This window comes from Sciurus vulgaris, assembly GCF_902686455.1.
Source record: "Sciurus vulgaris genome assembly, chromosome: 14".
NCBI classification, from domain to species: Eukaryota; Metazoa; Chordata; class Mammalia; order Rodentia; family Sciuridae; genus Sciurus; species Sciurus vulgaris.
Genome location: NC_136475.1, coordinates 59,357,424 through 59,378,365, shown reverse-complemented (window position 1 = coordinate 59,378,365; position 20,942 = coordinate 59,357,424). Strand labels below are relative to the sequence as shown.

Genomic DNA, 20,942 nt, shown 5'->3' with positions numbered 1-20,942 from the left:
CTGCATTTTGAAGTCAACTATGTATTGATAAAACTAGCTTGTCAGGAAGCTTTAGTCACAAGGTTTACAAGCAAATTCCTTTGCCTCTTCACTGACAGTTTGCTTTTTATCTTGGTGGCTGGTTCATTTTGTTGGGAATGTTTAGTGAAATGTGGTTGCAAGGCCACTTGAATGAAGGGGTGGTAATTTAGGGATGACTTTTGGCCCAATAATATAATTATAATGTGAAAGTATTTATCGTTTAAGATTAAGATTGAAGATAGTGAATGAGAACAGAGGAAATATGACATTTGAATTGTAAGATTTTAGATAAGAAAGGAAGGAAAAATAATTTTGTAGCATTGAGTCTAACAAGTGACAGTACACACAAAAACAATAGAAGCAGCAGGAAAAGTCAGCTTAGGGGAAAAAAAGTGCAGTTTTCGTGAGAATGACAATAGCAATAAATAAAAATGAATGATGGTGTCACTGAAACATTACTTGCAACCCAGGAAACTTGACAAGTGCCTGGGCTTAATAAAAATATGACATTAGCTTATAAAAAAGATAAAGGAAGAGGGCAAGAGATGAGGACAGATGAAGAGGACAGTACTATTCAATGTCTTAACAGAAAGAACAGACAACCTGTGTTAAAGGTCATTACTCAAAATGACTGAATTATTTTGATACTTTATCATAATTTAGCTGCACTTTTACTGTTCATTTTTTTTGCTAATATGGCAATTTGTTAGATTTGGTCCCATACTCCTACAATTATTTATCAGTAACTTAAGTGCATTTATGCCATGAACTTTTATTACCCGTATTTTATCAGCTTTTTCTTCTTGAATGGATTTTTAAATTCATATCATAAATATACTAAAAAAGGTCAGGCAAAGTTTAATTATACTTAAGACTTTTGCATTGGAATTAATAGTACAAAAAAATCTTGTCCTATCTGACTCTGTTCTTGTCTTTGGATTTTACCTTAAAAATCATTTCCTTGAGTAAGCCTATCATGTCTTTATATTTGTGTAAATTTCTGTCCTGGTCATGTTTCAAAGAACCTATATTTCCCTATTATCATATCTGATATCCCCCTCCCTAACTCCCCATCTCCTATACTGAGGATTGAACTTGGAGGTACTCTACTACTGAACTATATCCCCAGTTCTCTTTACTTTTTTATTTTGAGATGGGGTCTTGCTAAGTTACTGAGGCTGGTCTCAAACTGGTGGTCCTCCTGCCTCCCATGTTGCTGGGATTATAGATGTGTGCCACCCACCCAGCCACCACTCTTCTTTATAATTACTTGTTTAATGGTTGTGTTTCCCCCCATCCACAAGAGTATAGTAGCAAATGCATGAGGAGTGAATATTCCAGCCCAGTTGCTGACACGTAGGAGACACACAGTAACTTCTTTTGGGGGAATGAGATGGTACCTCTTAATGTAGGAGGGAATGTTGAGTGGATATATTAGAGCAGAAACTGAAACTTTACAGTAATGGGAAACAGCTTAGTTTATGATGAATGGTTGTGCCAGGAATTCAAGATGGTTTGTCTTGTCATTGTTATTTAAGAGATCTCGAAAGTTTGCATGTTTCTACTTTAGTCTCTTTATAGGTAAAAGTATATCAGCAAAAGTATATTTAATTCATTACTTACATTCTTACATTGTCCCAAAAGACTAGTGTTCAGAGCTGTTACAGAAGATAAATAAAGAGGTCTGTGGGTATAACTCAAGAGCTCTGGGTTTAATCTTTAGCACTGAAAAGAAAAGGCAAGCAGAAATGTGAAGAGGTTCAGTGAACATTTGTCATATTCACCATGCTCCAGACATAGCTGGTTACTGATCTGTGATGGGGAGCAAAAACAGTCTCATCTCTGCCCTTAAAAAAATCTAAGGGAAGCTGGGTACTGTGTTGCATACCTGTAATTCTAGCAATTTGGGAGGCTGAGGCAGGAGGATTGCAAGTCTAAAGCCAGTTTCAGCAGCTTACTGAGGTTCTAGGTAACTTAGCAAGACTTTCTCAAAATTAAAGGCTGAGGATGTAGCTCAGTGGGGTTTAATCCCTAGTACCTCCCCCGCCAAAAAAAAGTCTAAGGGAAATAGACATTAAAGTATTCATAGGAATCAATATAGTATGTGTTAGGGGGGTGGGTGCTGGAGGTCAAACACAGGGCTTCATGCACGAAGAGGTACATTGTATTACAGGGCTATCTCCCAAGTCCAAAAATATAATTTTGATAGTTGTTATGAAGGAAAAATTCAGAACTGGTATTGAGAAAATGCTCTCCTCTATATGTATATATGTATATGTGTACTTTTGGTGGGGGTGCCAATTACAAGGTAATCTTTTTAAATTCACTAGAAGCTGGCCTGGCAGCATTCCAACAGTGTATCACTCATGGGCTTTTAATTTATCCTGAAATTTGTTAGTTTTTCTCATTGTAAGTGATGGTGAAATTTTTTAGTAGTGATTAAGTTGTGTTTTAGATTATTACAGATGTTACTACTTATGCTTATTGACTTGTTTATGAAGCACACATTTCCCTCCCTACAGTGCTAATCCAGGGCCTTACACATGCTAGTTAAGCCTTCTGTCAGAGTTACACCCCAGCCTCTTCATTTTAAAAAATCAAATCTTCAGGGAGTTGTAAATGACTTTCTGAGAGTGAATCTGAAATTCTTATTAAATAAAGTAAATTAGTTATTAACTTGATTACTTGGACTTTTTAAAGTCCTTACTAGATAAATGTACAAAGTGAATACCAGTGAGTGCTTAAAGTTGTTCATTCAACAAATTTTTTTTTTCTTCTTGTGCCAAACATTTTTCTGGGAGATAGAATGTTGCATCTGACAGATGAGGTCCCTGTTTTGAGGAGATTCTGTACAGAGAGACTGTAAAGACATAAATGAGCAGGAATTTCAAATATGTAGTTAAAAGTGAAATGAGGCTGATAGAGTAACTTGACAAAGGACCGACTGAGTGGACACAGATGGGATGGTCATAGAGGGCCTCTCTAAGGATTGAGTCTTGAATGATGAGAAGGAGCTAGCTGTTAAGATGAGAGGGGCTAGACAAGCTAGTATAATCCAGCCAGTTCAAGTACCTGAGGCTGACCTGGGTCTTGACTTGTTGAGGCAGTGAAGAAAAACTGGAATGGTCAAGCACATAGTGGTAGAAAATAAGGGGGAGAGGCTGTTTGCAGTTAGGAGGTGCAGCAGAGAGGTGAGGCCTATCTGATGTTTTTAATCTTTTTTGTGTCTCTATACACATGCACCATGAACCCTTTTTGCTTCTAATATGGTCTATGAACCTTTCTCAGAATAGTGTTTAAGTAGGTGCACATGGAGTAATAAGGGAAATAACTATGTTGAAATCTGCTTATCAAAATGTAAGACGATCTGTGTGAGAGTGCTCTGCCCTTCAGCTACATCTTTTTTTTTTTTTTTAATTTTTTTTTTATGTTGATAGACCTTTATTTTATTCATTTATTTTTATGTGGTGCTGAGGATCAAACCCAGTGACTCACACTTGCTAGGCAAGTGCTCAACCACTGAGCCACAACCCCAGCCCCATACCGTTGTTTTTATTTCTAATTTTGAGACAGCCTTGTGAGGTTGCCCGGGCTGGCCTCCAGCTTGCTATCCTTCTGCCTCAGCCTTCTGCGTCGTAGCTGGGGTTACAGGTGTTCAACACTATGCCCAGCTAAAACAAACTCTTGATATAGAAATATGTCTTTTTATTAATGCATTAAAAAACTGACAACCTGGGCATGGTATAGTATGCCTGTAGTTCTTGCTACTTGGGAAACTGAGGCAAGTAAATCACTTGGACCCAGGAGTTTGGTACCAGTCTGGACAACATGCAAGACCCTGTTTCTTAAAAAAAAAAAAACCTTGACAGAAGGTCTACTACCCAGAGATGCTTTACTGCTGAGCTACATCCCCAGCCCCTTTTATTTTTTATTTTGAGACAGTTTCTTTGTTGCCAGGCTGGTCTCAGATTTGGAATCCTGCTGCCTCAGATTTCTGAGTCTTTGTTTATAGGCATTCACCATGCACCTGGCTAATTCTTTCAGTTTTGTAGCAATAATGAGCTTAAATGATATCTCCAAAAACTATAATAGGATATGAAAATATAGTTTGTATTTTGATTGGAAATAATGACTCAGATACTGATAATACTACTGAGGTTTATTGCCTACATGAATAGTGGAAGGAAATGTTAAATTTTAGTTAGAGCTTAGGAAAATAAAGGTGGAATTGACTTCTCTTTTGTGCTTACGTACTACCTTGAATTCAAGGGATCCATGGATCTTGTTAGATTATGTAGATATTTATAGGCTCTGGTAACTAGTGGAGAATGTGGTTTTCAAAACCCAGGTGAAATTTGGCAACAAGGGTTCAGCAGAAGTTAACAGTTAAGAGAAGGATTCTCAAGGTTCTAGTGAAAGCTTGCAGGAGGCTGTCAGACATGGAAGGGGAAACAGACTCTTTGAAGAGTTGCAGCAAAGTGGGCCTAGATGTTTGAGGGGCTAGAGGACATGGTGAGAGTGACAGATTCTGATGTTTTACAGGCATTTTTGTAATAATAACCACGTGTTTTCTTGGAAAACCTTCAGTCATGAGCTAGAAAAATAAGGGAGTTATGGTGAAAAAAAATAGGGTTGAAGCAGTCCTCAAAATACACAAAAATTTTAAAACCACTACTAACAAATATATTAACAAACTTCAATAGAAACATGGCATTCACTGCATTTGTACTCAACATTAGCCAACTCTTTGTAGCCTTAGAATCTGAGGCTCTTGTTTCATCCTGTTTAAGTTCTTGAGGGCATTTGCTTCTAGCAGAGGTCAATTTCATCAGAATTATAAATTTGTAGCAAGGGATTGAATTCAGTTTTTTAACATTAGCAAATGTTTTTGCATACTTCACCCACATATCTTAGTACAGTGGAAAGTACAGTGGCCATTAAAGTCTTCATTGCTATAGCTTATTCTTTGTGTGAGTTTGTCCTGATGATCTGAAAACATTAATAGGCAGGGGAAAAGAAATCATTCCTGAACCAATGACACCACTGTTTTTTGTTGCCAGCATTCTATTTACCAATAGTGCTTAAGCTAACTGGGAATAAAGGACCAGACATTGTAGCACAACAGACATTATGTGGGCAAAGTGTTGTTTATAATCTGTCTGAAATGTTTCACACTTATGTACTCTTTTCTCAATATGTGTAGATGCTGTTGTGATTAATAATAAAACATGAATTTAAAAAATAATTTTACTGAGTTTATAGTAGCTTTTTATTTTGTCATTCAAGAGCTACTGAAATTTCTGGAAGTTTGAAACAATAGCTTTGGTGCAAAATGTAGTATGTTAGAGATTAGAATTCCTCTAAGGGAATTTATTGGCAATGGGCTGGGGGAGTCCTTGTTTTACACTAATAATAATGTACAGTAACTGTTGTTGAGCGTCTTTTAAATGTCCAGCACTGCACCAGGTGTTGTATATCCCTCATCTGGGTAACTTGTTATTCGGTTGTACAGAGAAGCAAAGTTGGTGTTAAGAGCAACCTGTTACAGAGGACAAAGCCAGTGAGCAACAAATCTAGTCCTGGCACCCAGGTCTCTACTCCTTCTTTTCACACCATCTACTCTGTTGCTTTCCTTATTCCTCCCCAAATAATTCCCCAGCATGTACTCTTAAATATCATTAAGCAAAGTTCCAGTATTTAAATGTTTGACTTGATTTAACCTCTGTTAATTGGAATATACTATGTTAATTATGGAAATTATGACTGTAGGTTAAGGGTCTTATTTTAAAGGCTTTGATTTTGGATTATTAGATCTTCAAGAAATGTAATTTAGTTGTAATTAATGTTACATTTCTGCATCTCTAGCATTCCTTTGAAGAAAATGACAGACATGCAGAGGAGGCATTGTTTTATTAGTGGGAAACTTTGGGTGCTAGATCACATCAGTTCCCTGTCTGTAAAATAAATTGAATGCTAATTTTGAATTAAAACACCTAAATAAATAGTAACTTTGGAGACGTGCTGTACTATTCATGCTTTTTGATCAAATGATGTTTATTATCTCAGTCAAATTTTTATGCTCTGTAGTTTTGTATTTTTAATGAGATGTTTTTATTTATTTTTTATTTTTGCTTTCTTTTAGGAAAACACCAGGTATTGATGTTGGCAGTTTTTGTGACTCCTCTTATTGATCTTCGTTCTGATTTTTCCAAGTTTCAGGAGATGATAGAAACAACATTAGATATGGATCAGGTATGCAATATACATTTTAATTTAAGCAACAGAATATTTTCGAAAAGTAAAAGACAACCAAAAACAAAAAAATTAGAGCACGTTAGAAAATATTTCAGATTTCTCTTTTAGTATCTAGTTTGGGCACAATTGTGTGGCATCTTTGCAGACAGTGGATATGAGATTAAGTGACAGAAAAGCATTTTGAGCAGGGGCAGGGGAGGGGTGGCAGTGCTGGGGACTTAATGGAGGGCCTTGCACATGGAAGGCATTGCCACTCTACCACTCTCCTATGTCCCCAGGAACAAGATTTTTCTTCTTAACAATTGTTTCAGTAAATGAAAATAAAGATTAACAGAGGAAGTGATTATTGAGTGAATATATGTGGTCTGGTTAAAGAAAATCTTAAAAGTAAGTGATTTCACGTATGCAACTGAATTTAATTCCAAGAGAGAAAGAAAATTGTAGTCCTGGAAAGGATGTAGGACACAAGAAAACTTCCCTTGGGCTGGGATGTAGCTCAGTTGGTATAGTGTTTGCCTCGCAAGCACAAGGCCCTGGGTTCAATCCCCAGTACTGCAAAAAAAAAAAAAGAAATAAAACTTCCCTTGTTTATTTTCCCTGTAGAGAAGTTCTTTGTGGGAGATGATTAATTTGTATATGAACATAAAATTGAAACAGTTTCTGAAATAGGAGAAAATATTCTTATATGCAAATGAATTTCAAAGCAAAATTTATAAAATTCATAAAAAGTTTTTAAATTTTTGTTTAAATGAACAACTTAATATACTGGAGCCCTATGATGCCTTTAAATTGCATGACTTTAAAAATAGTATTTTGAAAACTTCTAAACTAAATTTCATGTTGAAATGATAACATAGGGAATATATGCTTTAATTATTCATATTAAGGTTAGCAGTTTGGTTTGTTAATTGTTAGATTCTTTGCTTTTTTTTTTTTTTCTTATCTACATGTTTGTTTCTGTTAATATTTGCCTTATATGACTTTGGTTTGTTTTTACTATATCATTATCTGAGACTTTAAAGAGGTTAAATCCCATTGCTGTGTCTTCTCTGGTTTTTAAAAGTACATGAGTGTATGCATGTACGCACATGCATTGTGTGCTTGTGTGGGTATAAAATGCTTCAGTTTTATAATACATTTCACTAATTTTTTAATGTATGTTTCCATTTACTTGTCAGTTAAGCAACCAAAAAACATATAGTTTACCTGTTTTATTGCTTCCTCTGTAATGTTCCTATTAGTGGAATGATTTTAGGTGCTTCACTTTTAGATCATTGGGAGTTAAAAATGCTTTTGGAGCCATCTGGGTTCTTAAATGTGTTTTACACTTTCCTTGTTTTTTTTGCCTTGTCTTCAATTGGATAAAGTTGGATATTTGTAAACATTCCTTTAATGGAAAATGTAAAGATACTCCTGATGGTTACAGAAACTTGACTATATTAGGGAAGTGAACAGCAAGTTTTGAGCTTTTTTAGTGTCACTGCAGCTGCTCTCAAGCGCTCACGCTCGCTCGCTCTTTGTATGTGTGTGTGTGTGTGTGTGTGTGTGTGTGTGTAATTATATGTATAAAACAGAGCCAGAGCCTAGGTAAAGCTCTGCTGAAATGCGGCAGTTAATTTTGCCACCCTAGCCACCTTTGTTCTTAAAATTTGTTATAATATTGCCTCAATATTGTGGGTCTCATACTTAAGCGGATATTAAAATCTCCTAGAGGGCTTATTAAAAACTAAATGCCAGACCCCAGGCCTTCAATCAGATTCTTTAGGTCTACAGTTGTGGTAGAAATTTTGCATTTTAAACATGTACTCATGTTTGTTGATGCTACTTTTCTTGGCTTTGCACTTTGAGAACTACTTGTTTTTAATAAATAATGCAATTGACCTCAAAGTGAGGGTGAATATAATTTTTCCACCAGTTGGTAGCCTCTATGAAATGCTGCACACTTAACTAGTCAATGGGCAATTTCTAGCCCAAAATTATGTTGTGTAATTGAGATGTTCAAGAGCTTGTTAACATTTGTAGACATTGTGTGTTCTTTGCATTCCTGAAGCTCTAGAGTCAACCCCCAGCAATACCGTCTGCCCTTAGTTTTAGCCCTTTTACCAAGAGTACAACTCTTCTATTAAAGATCTCCTGCAGCTATCTTGGGTTTCATTTGTTGGTACTGGGGATCCAACCCAGGTCCTAGTGCCTGCCAAGGAAGCCCTCTACCACTGAACCCCAGCCCCAACCCCATTAGTTTGTTTTCTCACTCATTAGTGATATTGTTACTGTAGGTTAGAAGGTTGCCTGACTTCCAGGACTCCCAACAGATCAGGTTGACCACTTGGCCCCAAAATCAAGTGGAAAAGTATTTGAGCCAGGAGCAGGGTCACTGTAGGTGGTCAGATAAGAGTGTTAACTCACTAGTTCCTCAGAATTATTAAAGTGAGGATCCTTATAAAGGGTCCTTTCTGAGGGAGGGAAGGCTGAAGTGGGCTGTGCATTGTCACTGTTAGGAGAAACTGGGCTGAGCTAAAGCCCAGGGATGGAGTCAGGTTTATCACTGTGGCAGTTTTTCCAGGCAGGGATGAGGTAATGAGTGATGAGGTGATGGGATCAATGTACCCCTGTATCATTTTAAGTGCCTCCTCTTTTATTTCATGTGAGGGAGTTACATGTGGTAAGGCTGATAAGCTCATGAGACTGGTTTTACATTTATGCTTCTGATTTAATTTGAGAAGTTCACAGGTGGTCTGCTTTTATTAGCACCATAAATTTATTAGTTGCATTTCTTTTTGTTTTTTTATGGTGCTGGGGCTCGAACCCAGAGCCTTGCACATAGAAGGTAAATGTTCTGCCACTGAGCTACGTCACCAGCTAGCACGAGTAATTTATCAGTTTGTGCTTTATGATTGTGCTGTGCAGCTGGGGATTATTCTTTTTGATGAATTCTGTATATCTAACATGTGGTTGTTACCTCTGCCCAGACAAGTTACCGAGTCATTCTGCCTTCACAATTGTGCTCAAAATGGAGTAGCTCAAGGCTAGGCAAAGCTGCTGTTTTGGTGCTGAGTGTGGCACCTGTAATCTCAGAGGTTCAGGAGGCTGAGGCAAGAGGATTGAGTTCAAAGCCAGCCTAGTGAGACCCTGTCTCAAAATCAAAAAACGACTGAGGATGTGGCTCAGTGGTTCCTGGGTTCAATCCCCACTGCCAACAAACAAACAAACCACTATTCTGTACATGACAGAATGATTCAGAACCGGGCCAGCTTGCTCCCCACACTGTTAAACTAGAAGTTACCCTTACTATAAAACAATGGTCAGTGTTAATTCTTGAATGATGCTGTAGGCTTAGAGTATTATTAGATTTTATAGGTATCTGGAAAGAATATGAATTTTGGGAGTAGACAGTGAAATTAAATGAATAAAGTCTGAAAATCAGAAGCTAGTTGACTTAAATTTAATTGTTACTACCACTTTAGATATTATAAACTTCAATTTCTTAATCTGAAAGTAGGACATTTAGTATTTAATGGTGTCAGGGAAGTAAAGGTTTTCTTTTCTCTAAGGTTTAGTGGTTGGGTGCAAATTAAATTGACAAAAGGTAATTAGCAAGAGAAATGGCTTTTGGAACTTGGGGCTTATATGCTGTCTTAATAGGGAAAATGGAGGGGAAGAAAGAGCAATATAACTTAAGAAAGGCAAATAGGCCCTTAAGAGAATAGAAGAAAGAGAATGATAGTTTTGAGACATGTCTGTTACTTCTGTGGTAGTTACTTCTCTCCTGGTGAAGAGTCTTTGGTCGTTAGAGGTGATTTCTGACAATTTAGTTTTTTCAACAGACTCTTGTAAGCAGTAGTAATTGGGGGAGTAGTGCTATTCTCAGATACTTGCAGCTTAAAATAAATTTTATGCCATCTTGATGTATACGGGGACTCCTTTGACCTTAACATTGTGACAATAAGATGTAAATTGTGGGTTTCTCTCCCATACCCCCCAAAAATTAGTATTGACTATCTGAGGTTAAACTTATTATACTTAGGACTTTGTTTTGCAGAACCCAAAACTGAAGTCTGTTCTGAATCATGTAATTAAAAGTTACTAAATGGGTTATGTCTTATTTTGGATTGCTTGGATCCAACCACTTAGTGATGCCATCCAGAAGATCTGATTTCTTAATCTTCTGTCTGTGGGGATTTTAATTTCAACTTGGTGCAACATCCCAAGCAAGAGCCATTTAAACAGTGATCGTGGCCTGGAAAATTAGAGTGCGGTGATTGATTGAGATAACCAGGGTGGGCTGTGGAGTCAGTTTCCCCACAGAAGGAAAGAACTGTTGTACAGACCATCAGTATCTACCCAGGACTTTATCCTATGAACTGTAGACTGTCATGGTTTATAGTAATGTGTTACTGTCATTTAAGTAAATCAGATTCCTAATTAAACCTGATCTAAATTCTCTTGGGAGTTGACCTAGTATAGTATCTTCTTTATTCTCAGTTACAAACCTTTTGAACTTGTTTGAGGTTATAAGGTGAATTCAACCCTTCATTGTCATTATAGGTACTGTAATGAATTTAGGCATTTAAATTACATGATTCAGAACCACTTTAAGGAGATCTCCAGGGAATATCAGTTGTTTCACAGATGATTTCTGAAAGCTTCGCTGTTTTCCAGCTGTGCACTTAGGTGTCATGTGAAGTTTTGCTCCTGTACAGGAGTGGTTTAGTCTTCCACCCCCTGGGTTCAAAGAGAGAAGGGAGGGAGGGAGCTCTGACACTGAGTTTTCTCAGTAAGTGGTCCCTGCTGGCCTGACACTGGGATCCTCCTGCCCTAGCCTCCTGAGTTGCTGAGATTATAGTCTTTTCGCCACCATTACTGGCTAAATTTTAGTATTTTACATAGTTTTGTCTTTCATTTTGATGGTTTAAATTTTTTTTCCCTTCTTTGCTAGCTTTCTGTAATTTGATTTTAATTCCTTATTTGTACATAGTTCATTTTGGGTATGTGAAGGTATGCTCTGATTAAGTAGGTAATAGAATCGGTTTATTTCAACCTCATTAATTAAATGTTTTTGTCATTTCATTTTAGAAATTGACTCACTTTCTTAATTTTATATATATTTGTCTATTCAGTAGTTATTAATGCCTCGTAAGGATAGACTTCATTTTTTTTCCTTAGTGTTCTTTTATAATTTTGTTAGTTTTAGTGATTTGTTTTGTTTCAAAAAAGGATTCCTATTAAACAACCACTAGGCATGAAAAGCTATTACTATTTGATTTAGTTTTCTCAGTTACCAGTTCTTTTAAGATTTCTAGTAGATTGTTTTAATAAAAGTCCTGTATAATCAAGAATTTGTTCTAAATATTTTGTGTATGTTTTAGCTATGGTAAATAAGATGTACTTTTCAGTTTGGTTTCTTGTTGGTTAACACTGGTAGGAATTTAGTAAAACAAGGTGCTTAAGAGTATGTTTAGATAAAGTTAACTTTTTGAGATTCTCAAGATGGATCTTTGATTTGAGTAAAGCTGCACACTTTATTATAGGTTTTGAACATTGAACATTGTTTAGGGAAGATATAAATAAGTAAAAGTGAAGACTATTGGGGTCCTTTGGATCATTAATACTGTATTTAACTTCATATGACTCATGTTTCATGATTTCTGTCTTTACCCATTGTTTATATAATGTAGCTACTCTTATTTATAGGTGGAAAACCACGAATTCCTTGTAAAACCTTCATTTGACCCTAATCTGAGTGAATTAAGAGAAGTAATGGATGACTTAGAAAAGAAGATGCAGTCCACATTAATAAGTGCAGCCCGAGATCTTGGTAAGAATGGAAGTTCTAATGTTTTTTGTTTGTTTGTGTTGGAGATCGAACCCAGGGGCACTTTACCCACTGAGCTGCATCCCCAGCCCTCTTTGTTTTGTATTTTAAGACAGTCTTGCTAAGTTGCTTTCTAAGTTGCTAAGGCTGGCCTTGAACTTGTGACCCTCCTGCCTCAGCCTCTGGAGTCGCCACTGCACCTGGCTTGAATGATCTTTGGTCTATGCAGTGGTGCCAGAATTATATTACTAACTTCCCCCAACTATCACCCCACATTCCTGCCAAATGGAATTGCCCAAAAGGCTCTTAGTTTAAATGTCGGCTCCACTATAAGCCCGATTCTCCTGGGAAATAAGCTTGTTGATTTGGCTTGAGATTTACAAACTCTTTATTAATCATTTTTTTTGTTTGTGGTGTGTGTATGTGTGTATTTTTTTCTTTAAATATCTGACAACTGAGCACAGTGGAATATGCCCTTAATCCTGCTTGCTTGGGAGGCTAACACAGGTGAATCACAAGTTCAAGGCTAGCCTGGGCAACTTAGCAAGACTGTTTCTCAAAATAAAAATAGGTAGGGATGTATGCATCTCAGTGGTAGAGCACCCCTAGGTTTAATCCCCAGTACCACAAAAAAATAATAAAAATAAAAATATGACTCTCTTCCACATTAGACTATTAATGCCCAAGGGGTTTACGCTGCTTTACTGTGGATATTAAAACCTCTTTGCGCTGAACATCTTGTGCATGTTTGTTGAATAAATAAATGAGTCCTAGACTACTAGAATGAGAAAACCTCTTGGGATATAGTTCAATACTTAAACTTTGGAGAATCTGATGAAAATTACTGATTGTTTTCCCAGATATAGACTCATAACTACAGACACAGAAAAATTTGCATAGTTTTCATGAAGAGTCATATGTGGATTAGCTCCCAAACTAAGAACCTTTGACTTAAACCTATTGAGGTCTACTTTCCTCATTTTATAGCTAAGGATATTGAGACTCTTAAGCATCTAGAGTTGAAATTATTATGTTGACTTACTGGAAGAATAAAGTACCTTATGGCTTCCTGTGTTTCACAGAATGTTGATTTGGTTGGTTGGACATTTTTCTGTTGATATCTATATCTAGTTCAGTGGTTAAATGCCCTTGGGTTCAATTCCTGGTACCAAAGGAAAAGGAAACACTTTAAATATAGCATAAGGAGCATTAGAGTGGGAAATGGAAAATGTAAGTTCAAGTTTTGATTTGGAAACTTTTCTTTGGGAAGCTTTTTACCAAGTTAATTTTTCTGGTCTTCAACTACTTTGCCCCGCTCTCTCTTAAAATTGACAGATCAAATTTAGTGCTTTGGGTTCTTTTTGGGCAGGGGGGTGTTACCAGGGATTGAACTCAGGGGCACTCAACCACTGAGCCACATCTCCAACCCTATTTTGTATTTTATTTAGATCAGTGTCTCACTGATTTGCTTAGCAGCTCGCTTTTGCTGAGACTCGCTTTGAACTTGAAATCCTTCTGTCTCAGCCTCCTGAGCTGCTGGGATTATAGGCATGTGCCACCTTGCCCAGCTCTGTTTTGGATTCTTAAATGCACTTGCCATCAGAAATACCTCAACACTTTTGAGGTTATATGCCATTTAAGTTGTGGTCTAAATGATGTTAAAAATATGCAAGTGTTAAGTCAATATACCATTTATTACAAAAATATCATTGTCTTTCATATTTAAGGATGTGCTATTAATACTACACTACAGTACATATGTGAGCAGCAAGCAGTATCACATCTTCTTGAGTGGTCCTTGGTTTGAGACTTTGATTACTGAATTATTACACTCTTTCACTGTGGAACTACCACTTCCCTTTGAACATTTTGAGACATTCCTTTATTCATATCTGATTTTATTTTGGCATGGGTCTCTACTGTCCTTTTTCTCCCTGGTCAAGTGAAGCCTGCTCTTAGTTGTTTGCCACTATTAACACCTAATTGTTGTTCTTCAGTAAATGAATTTGTAGATATCATTTTTCTCTTCTAATTTGATGTCTAAAGTTGAATTTTAAAGAGAGGGTGTAATTATAAAAATCTTAGGTTTGTAAAATCTGATTAATTACATTGTTTGCTTTGTGAAGTTTTCTACACTTAACAGAAAATGTATGTTTCAGTATCTCTACAGTTTTGTTGTCAGGATCCTACTTTTTGTTTGGAAATTGCCTTTGGTCATCTTACTTATTTTTATTTTTCGCAATACTGAGAATTGAATCCTGGTCCTTGTACATGGTAGGCCAGCACTCTACCACTGAGCTCTATCCCTAGTTTCCCCCCATCCCCTTTATTTTAATTCTTTATTTTAAGACAGTATTTCACTAAATTGCCCAGGCAAGCCTCAGACTTGCTATTCTGCTTCAGCCTCTCAAGTAACTGAGATTATAGGCATGTACTACTGCTTATGGCAGTATCAGATCACTTTAATTATACCCTAATTAATTTTAAAGAAATGCTTTGGTTGAGAAAAGAATTCTCATGAGTAATTCCTCAAGGGTGGGGTAGCCCTTACACGTCTTCATACACCTGTAACATCTGGTAGGTACAGTGTGTGCTGCCCCATGCTGATGCGCTGCAGTCTTTGAGGGTTTACCGTGAAAGCAATTACCATCAGAAACTAGCACTTATAAGGAACTTTAAGGATTTTTATAGATACCTTATATATTTTTTTTCTTTTTTGTATCGGGACTTGAACCCAGGGACACTTAACCACTGAGCCATATCCCCAGCTCTTTTTATTTTTTATTTTTGAGACAGAGTCTTACAAAGTTGCTTAAGCTGGCATTAAACTTGGTGATCCTCCTGCCTCAGCCTCCCAAGTCACTGGGATTAAAGGTGTGCACCACCACATTCAGCTAGATATCCTCATTTCATGTAGTGTCTTCAGTGAAGTGAAATTTCTGTCTTTTCCAGTATGCTAATACTAATAATTTGTAGCATGCTATCACATAATAAATGTGTATTTCACTATTTAGATTTAATGATTTTAAACATTTACACTGAAAAATGGCTATAGGAATTTCTGACATACTATTCTTTTCTTTTGATCTTAAAGGTTTGGACCCTGGCAAACAGATTAAATTGGATTCCAGTGCACAGTTTGGCTATTACTTTCGTGTAACCTGTAAGGAAGAAAAGGTTCTTCGAAACAATAAAAACTTTAGTACAGTAGATATCCAGAAGAATGGTGTTAAATTTACTAACAGGTTTGCACGTCTAGATTATATTTTTAAGCCTTCAATACTTGCATGAATTCTCAGATGAAAAGTGAATACTCTATGATAAGGAGATTTTGCCTTAGTTATTGTTCATTAGTATAAATCATTAAAGTAAGAGTCAAGTTTTACTTTTCTTCCGACAGGCTAGTCAAATGTCCCAACACCATTTGTTGAGTAATTCTCTCCCTCATTGACTGAAGTGGACCTTTGGATTTATTTAAGACTTATTTTTTCCCCTTAACTGTCTCACCATTCTTTTGTCAATACATTATAAATAATCACTTATTTACATTAGGTTATCATATCCATTAGAGCTAGTTCCCCCTAATGCCTCTCATCTGTTATTTTTTTTTTCCAAGAAAACTTCACTATCATTTGTCAATTTGAAAGGTGCTTCTGGTATTTCAGTTGAATGTATAAATTAGTTTAGGGAGCCTTCACAAGGCCATTCACTAAATTATAGCTTTTTTTATGTTCCAAGTTGAAAAATTCTTTACCAGTTTTTTTGCCTTTTCACTTGCTGCTTTTGGGAAGTTTCTGATGCAAATCATTCACAGAACAAAAAAATAATTACATTAAGAAATCTTCCATGACTTATAGGATACCCTCTCACCCATTTAACAAGTATGTTGTTTGTCTGTTATATTCAGACATATAGGTGTTTAGACACCACAGTAATAAAAGCAATCTAGTTTGTTCCTTATAACATCTTTCCAAAGTAAATGGACCAGGTATATTGCTTTCATAGATTTCAGTTCCCCAGGGTTAGATGGCTAATATTAGTGGATATTGAAACTCAGGTCTTCTATTGCAAAATCTAGTTCTGTTATTTTTCCAGCACACTATATCCCTCCTGGTTCAAGAAATATATATATTTTAGCTTATATAAGACAGAATTTTTGGTGTCATAATCATCTTTAGATCAACCATGGGTTAGTTATATAAAAGGAATTAAACTGGGTAGCCAAAGTTGTGAAAAACTTTTTCACTCATAAGGAGTGAGCAATTGAATGCTTCCTGTGTATGCAATTCTTTGAGCAAACAGTTTTTCCTTCTCTAAAACCTCCAGTGCCTATCCACCATTCAGAATAAAATCAAAAAAGTTCTTCATATGGCCTATGTAATCTGGTCCCTGCCTACTTCTGCCTTTCTATCTTACAACTCATTTCTTCACTCAGTAGTTCTGCCTTTATAATGTGTTTACCTCTTGCTTTTCTTCCTTATTTCACTTGCCCTTTACATATTTGTGTGTGTGTGTGTTTCCAACTTACCCATTCTTGAGCCCATTCTTGGTCTATTGCTGTGCATTTGACCACATTCATAATCATTGCCTTGAATGAACAGTTCCCTTCCACTTCAGACACTTACTCCCTCTCTTTTATGTCCCTTCTTTTGGTGATTTCATTCTCTTTCTTTCTTTCTTTCTTTTAATTTATTTTTTAGTTGTCACTGAACCTTTATTTTAATTGATTAATTTACTTATTTGTGGTGCTAAGAATCGAACCCAGTGCCTCACACATGCCAGGCAAGTGCTTTACTACCGATCTATAACCCCAACCCTCATTCCTTTTCATTGATGCCAGTGAATAGTTTTCCTGTCTCATCTTTCTTCATTTTTGTTATTTTAATCTCTAATTTTATATTCATATTTTTAATTACTCAATAAGATATAGTTTTCAAAGCGTTATCCTTGTAGAACATTGGTAGCAAAAGACAGTTACATACAGTATTGAGAAAAAAACATGTATGTGTGTTTTAAAATGGAGCATGGCCCTCATCCTAAGTAAGAATTCCATTTAAGTTTTTACAAAAGTTCACATGTCAGAATTTTAATCAAGTGATTGATATTTTAGCAAAAACTATGCCGACATGCTATTCCAAACAGCAGAAAAGAACCAACAATTCCAGCCACAACTGCATCTCACAAGTTGCCCATTTTCCACTTGTATTTCCATTTTAATTATCAGTTTTGTTGTTTCATAGAACAAGTACTTGATGTGTTTCATGTAATGTACATTACTTCTAGTAAATGTTTCAATATTTTTAATGATACCATTATCTTGATTTGCAGTAAGTTGTCTGCTTTAAATGAAGAATACACTAAAAATAAAGCTGAATACGAAGAGGCCCAAGACGCCATTGTCAAAGAAATCGTCAATATTTCTTCAGGTAAATTTAATAAGACCATTATGTTAAATGTTCTGAACATGACCTGGTTTTTGCTGATAGAAAAGAATCAGGGTGTTTAAAGAATGTTTTGTTTTGTGGGTGTTTTGTTTTGTTTTGTTTTTAAGCCATTATCTATGGGTTCATGCTGTAGGTTATAGAAATGTAAATTAGAAATGAAAAGCCATTTTGAGTTCTGTGCCATTTTGTAGATTTTCAGAGTCCATTCCAGATCCATTGTTTGAAAAGATTTTTTCATAATTAAAGGGACAGCATGACTTGGCATTATGTTGTTGCCTTTGGAATACAATCAATGTATGTTACAGGTGACAGTGTATTCCACTGAAAGGTTTGACCACCACTAAGTGTATATTGACCTTTATTTTGCCTTTCAGAAATGTCCAAGTGATTAAAGTTAGCATCACCAAACATTGGAACAATTGACATTAAGTGTTTGCTGATATGCTACAGAGAGGCTATACAGTCACCTAGTATCACCCCTCCCCATACCAGCTTGAGATCAAACCCAGGGCCTTGTACACAGTTGGCAAGCACTCTACCATTGAGCTACATCCTTGGCTCTTTGTTTGTTTTTGAGATAGGATCTTGCTGAGTTGCAAGGCTAACTTCAAACTCAAGATCCTCCTGCCTCAGCCTCCTGAGTAACTGAGATCACAGGCATGTACCACTGTCCCTGGCCACCTATATGGTATTTTTAGCAAAAAATATTTAACTCAGTTGTAACTAAGGAGAAAAATTATGGGACTTCTTTTTTAGGCCTGAACTCTTAATAAAGATGTCATGGTCTTTTCACATCAAAGTGAAAAGAGGAATGGACAGATCTATTCTCCACTAAAGGAGATATTGCGGGGCAAGGTGGTGCATGCCTGTAATCTCAGTGGCTCAGGAGGATTGAATTCAAAGCCAGCCTCAGCAACTTACCAAGACCCTAAGCAACTTAGCAAGACCCTGTCTCAAAATATTAAAAAGGGCTGGAGATGTGACTCAGTGGTTAAGTGCCCCTACATTCAGTGCCTGATACCAAAAAAAAGGAAATGTAAAGAAACAGGACCGCCAAATGCAGTGAGTGGATGGACAGTCATTTACTGGATAGGGGTCAGAGTTGGGGAATATCTTTATAGGACACTATTGGGGCAAATTGGGAAAGTGTAATATGAAACCGTCTGGTATCAGTATCCAACTTCTTGGGATATATTAATGGCATTATGATTAAGTAGGAGGATATCCTTGTTCTCAGGATATGCATACTGAATTATTTGGGGTAAAGAGGTTTTTTTTTTGTTTTGTTTTGTTTTTTTTTTAATTATTTGAAGGTATAATTTTTGTAAATTGAATTCAGTGGCATTTGTCTGTATCTCAGCTACTTGGGAGACTGAGGTGAGAGGATCCCAAGTTGAAGTCCAGCCTAGATAACATGGAGAGACCCTGTCTGAAATAAAAAATACAAAGAGGCTAGAGATATAGCTAGTTGATAGAGCACTTGCCTCACAAGCCCAAGACGCTGGGTTCAATCCCCAGCACCACCCAAAAAAAAAAATAATAAAAGTACAAAGAGCAGAGGGTGTGGCTAGCATGTGTGAGGCTCTGATTTCAATCCCTAGTACCGCCAAACATGAAGTTGTAGATTGTTATATTGTTATGAATGTTCATAGTGAATCAGGAGATATAAAACTTAAAAGGTTTTATTTTAATATGCTTTATGTATTGGTACTGAGATGAATGGGATTGATTTATAAAGTTTATATTTTGCTTGATGATATCAGCATAGCACAATAATTTAACTGAATTATGTTCCTGAACTTAGTTTGCATTTTTAAGAACCCATGTAAATACTGTGATTTTTCTTAAAAATAAAAAAGAATATTTATCACTTAACTGGTGAAAAGGTCTAGGTTTTAACATTTAAATGGAAGGTTTTTATATTTAGAGTTAACCTGAATTGAAACAGAACCTCCTCTTGTTCTAACATACAAATTATAAGCTATTGTTTATTTAAAAGTGTACTGGTTAATTTTTATAGTTTTATCATACTATTAAACCAGAAAGAATGGTATTATTAATAAGCCACATATATATCTGTCTAAAGCCTTGTAGACTTTTTGTTAAGATGTTTTCTAAAAAAATATAAACTTATTCTCAGTATATAAGAAATCTTATGAATTTGAAAATAATTATAAGGACTGGGGATGTAGCTCAGTGGTAGAGTGCTTACCTAGCATGTACAAGGCCGTGGGTTTGATCCCCGGTACTGCAAAAACTAATTATAAGTATTCCACTGTTTCCAAGAAATTTCTACTGCTACATGATAGGTAGTGTGAACTCTTCTTTCCTTTCTTTTTCTTTTAGAAGGTCTGCTAGAGGAAAATGGAGTTAAAAAAAAAAAAATTAAACCTCGGTCACTTTACCACTGAACTACATCCCTATCCCTTTTTATTTATTTTGAGACAAGGTCTCACTAAGTTGCTTTAAGGCCTTGCTAATTTGCTGACGCTATCCTGTCTCAGCCTCTCAATTTGCTGGTATTTCGGGTGTGTACCACTGCATCCTGCAAAAAAAGGAGTAAATTGTGAAAGTATGAGAAAACAGAATTATTTGTACTTAGCCATTCATATGTAAATTTTTATTGTCAAAACATTTTATCACTTTTATGGAAACAAGGAATTAAAATAAGTCAAACTTATCATTTGATTAAATTCATAATGTTGGGTTTTCCTATAATTAAATACACTTGAATGACTACTGAAGGATTTGACATGATTGCTATCTGTGTGATAGTCTGTGTGACATGTGAGTCTGTCATACTGTTATACCACCCCTCCAATCTATTGACATTTAGAACGTATTCTGAAAATTTTGACCATTGCTATACTGTCTTCACATTTTGTCTAGCCTGGGTCAGGGGCTTTTTAATGTATATAATAGCTCTTAGTTTGAATGCTCTAGTGAATAGAATCTTGAAAGTGTTTTAAGTGGCAATTATGGATCTAAATTTATGCTGAAATTCTCTGTATGTGGTACTGATTGAAAAATATAAAAGCTCATCTAGCAATCTCACAGTCATTGGTTTGTGTTGTATATGCATAAGCCTTAACAGTCTTATTACAACTTGCTACTGAGTACTTGCATATTTCTTGTTATAATTCCGAGATGTCATCCTGTTTTCAGATTTTTTAAAAAATTCTAATTGGTTATACATGACACTGGAATGCATTTGACGCATTGCACACAATGGAATATAACTTCTTATTCCTCTGACTGTACGTGGTGCTGAGTCACCACATTCTTAAAATTTAGGAAAAAGTATGTCTTTTTAAAATATTTTGTTGGATTTTGGTAAAGAAAAGCATCACACTTTCTTTTTTTTTTTTTAACAGCACTGGACATTGAACCTAGGACCTTGCATATGCTGG

The 20,942-nt window shown here is 36.0% G+C and overlaps 1 protein-coding gene across 1 annotated transcript in view; it reads left to right on the top strand.

The window, feature by feature from the left end:
- The window catches only part of MSH2 (mutS homolog 2), a 73,093-nt gene that overhangs the window by 42,119 nt on the left and 10,032 nt on the right, over positions 1–20,942 (top strand). Inside the window, exons 8-11 of the mRNA XM_079111620.1 lie at positions 6,164–6,273; positions 11,968–12,091; positions 15,183–15,333; positions 17,417–17,514. Coding sequence (XP_078967746.1) covers positions 6,164–6,273; positions 11,968–12,091; positions 15,183–15,333; positions 17,417–17,514 — 483 coding nt within the window. The remainder of the gene's footprint in view (positions 1–6,163; positions 6,274–11,967; positions 12,092–15,182; positions 15,334–17,416; positions 17,515–20,942) is intronic.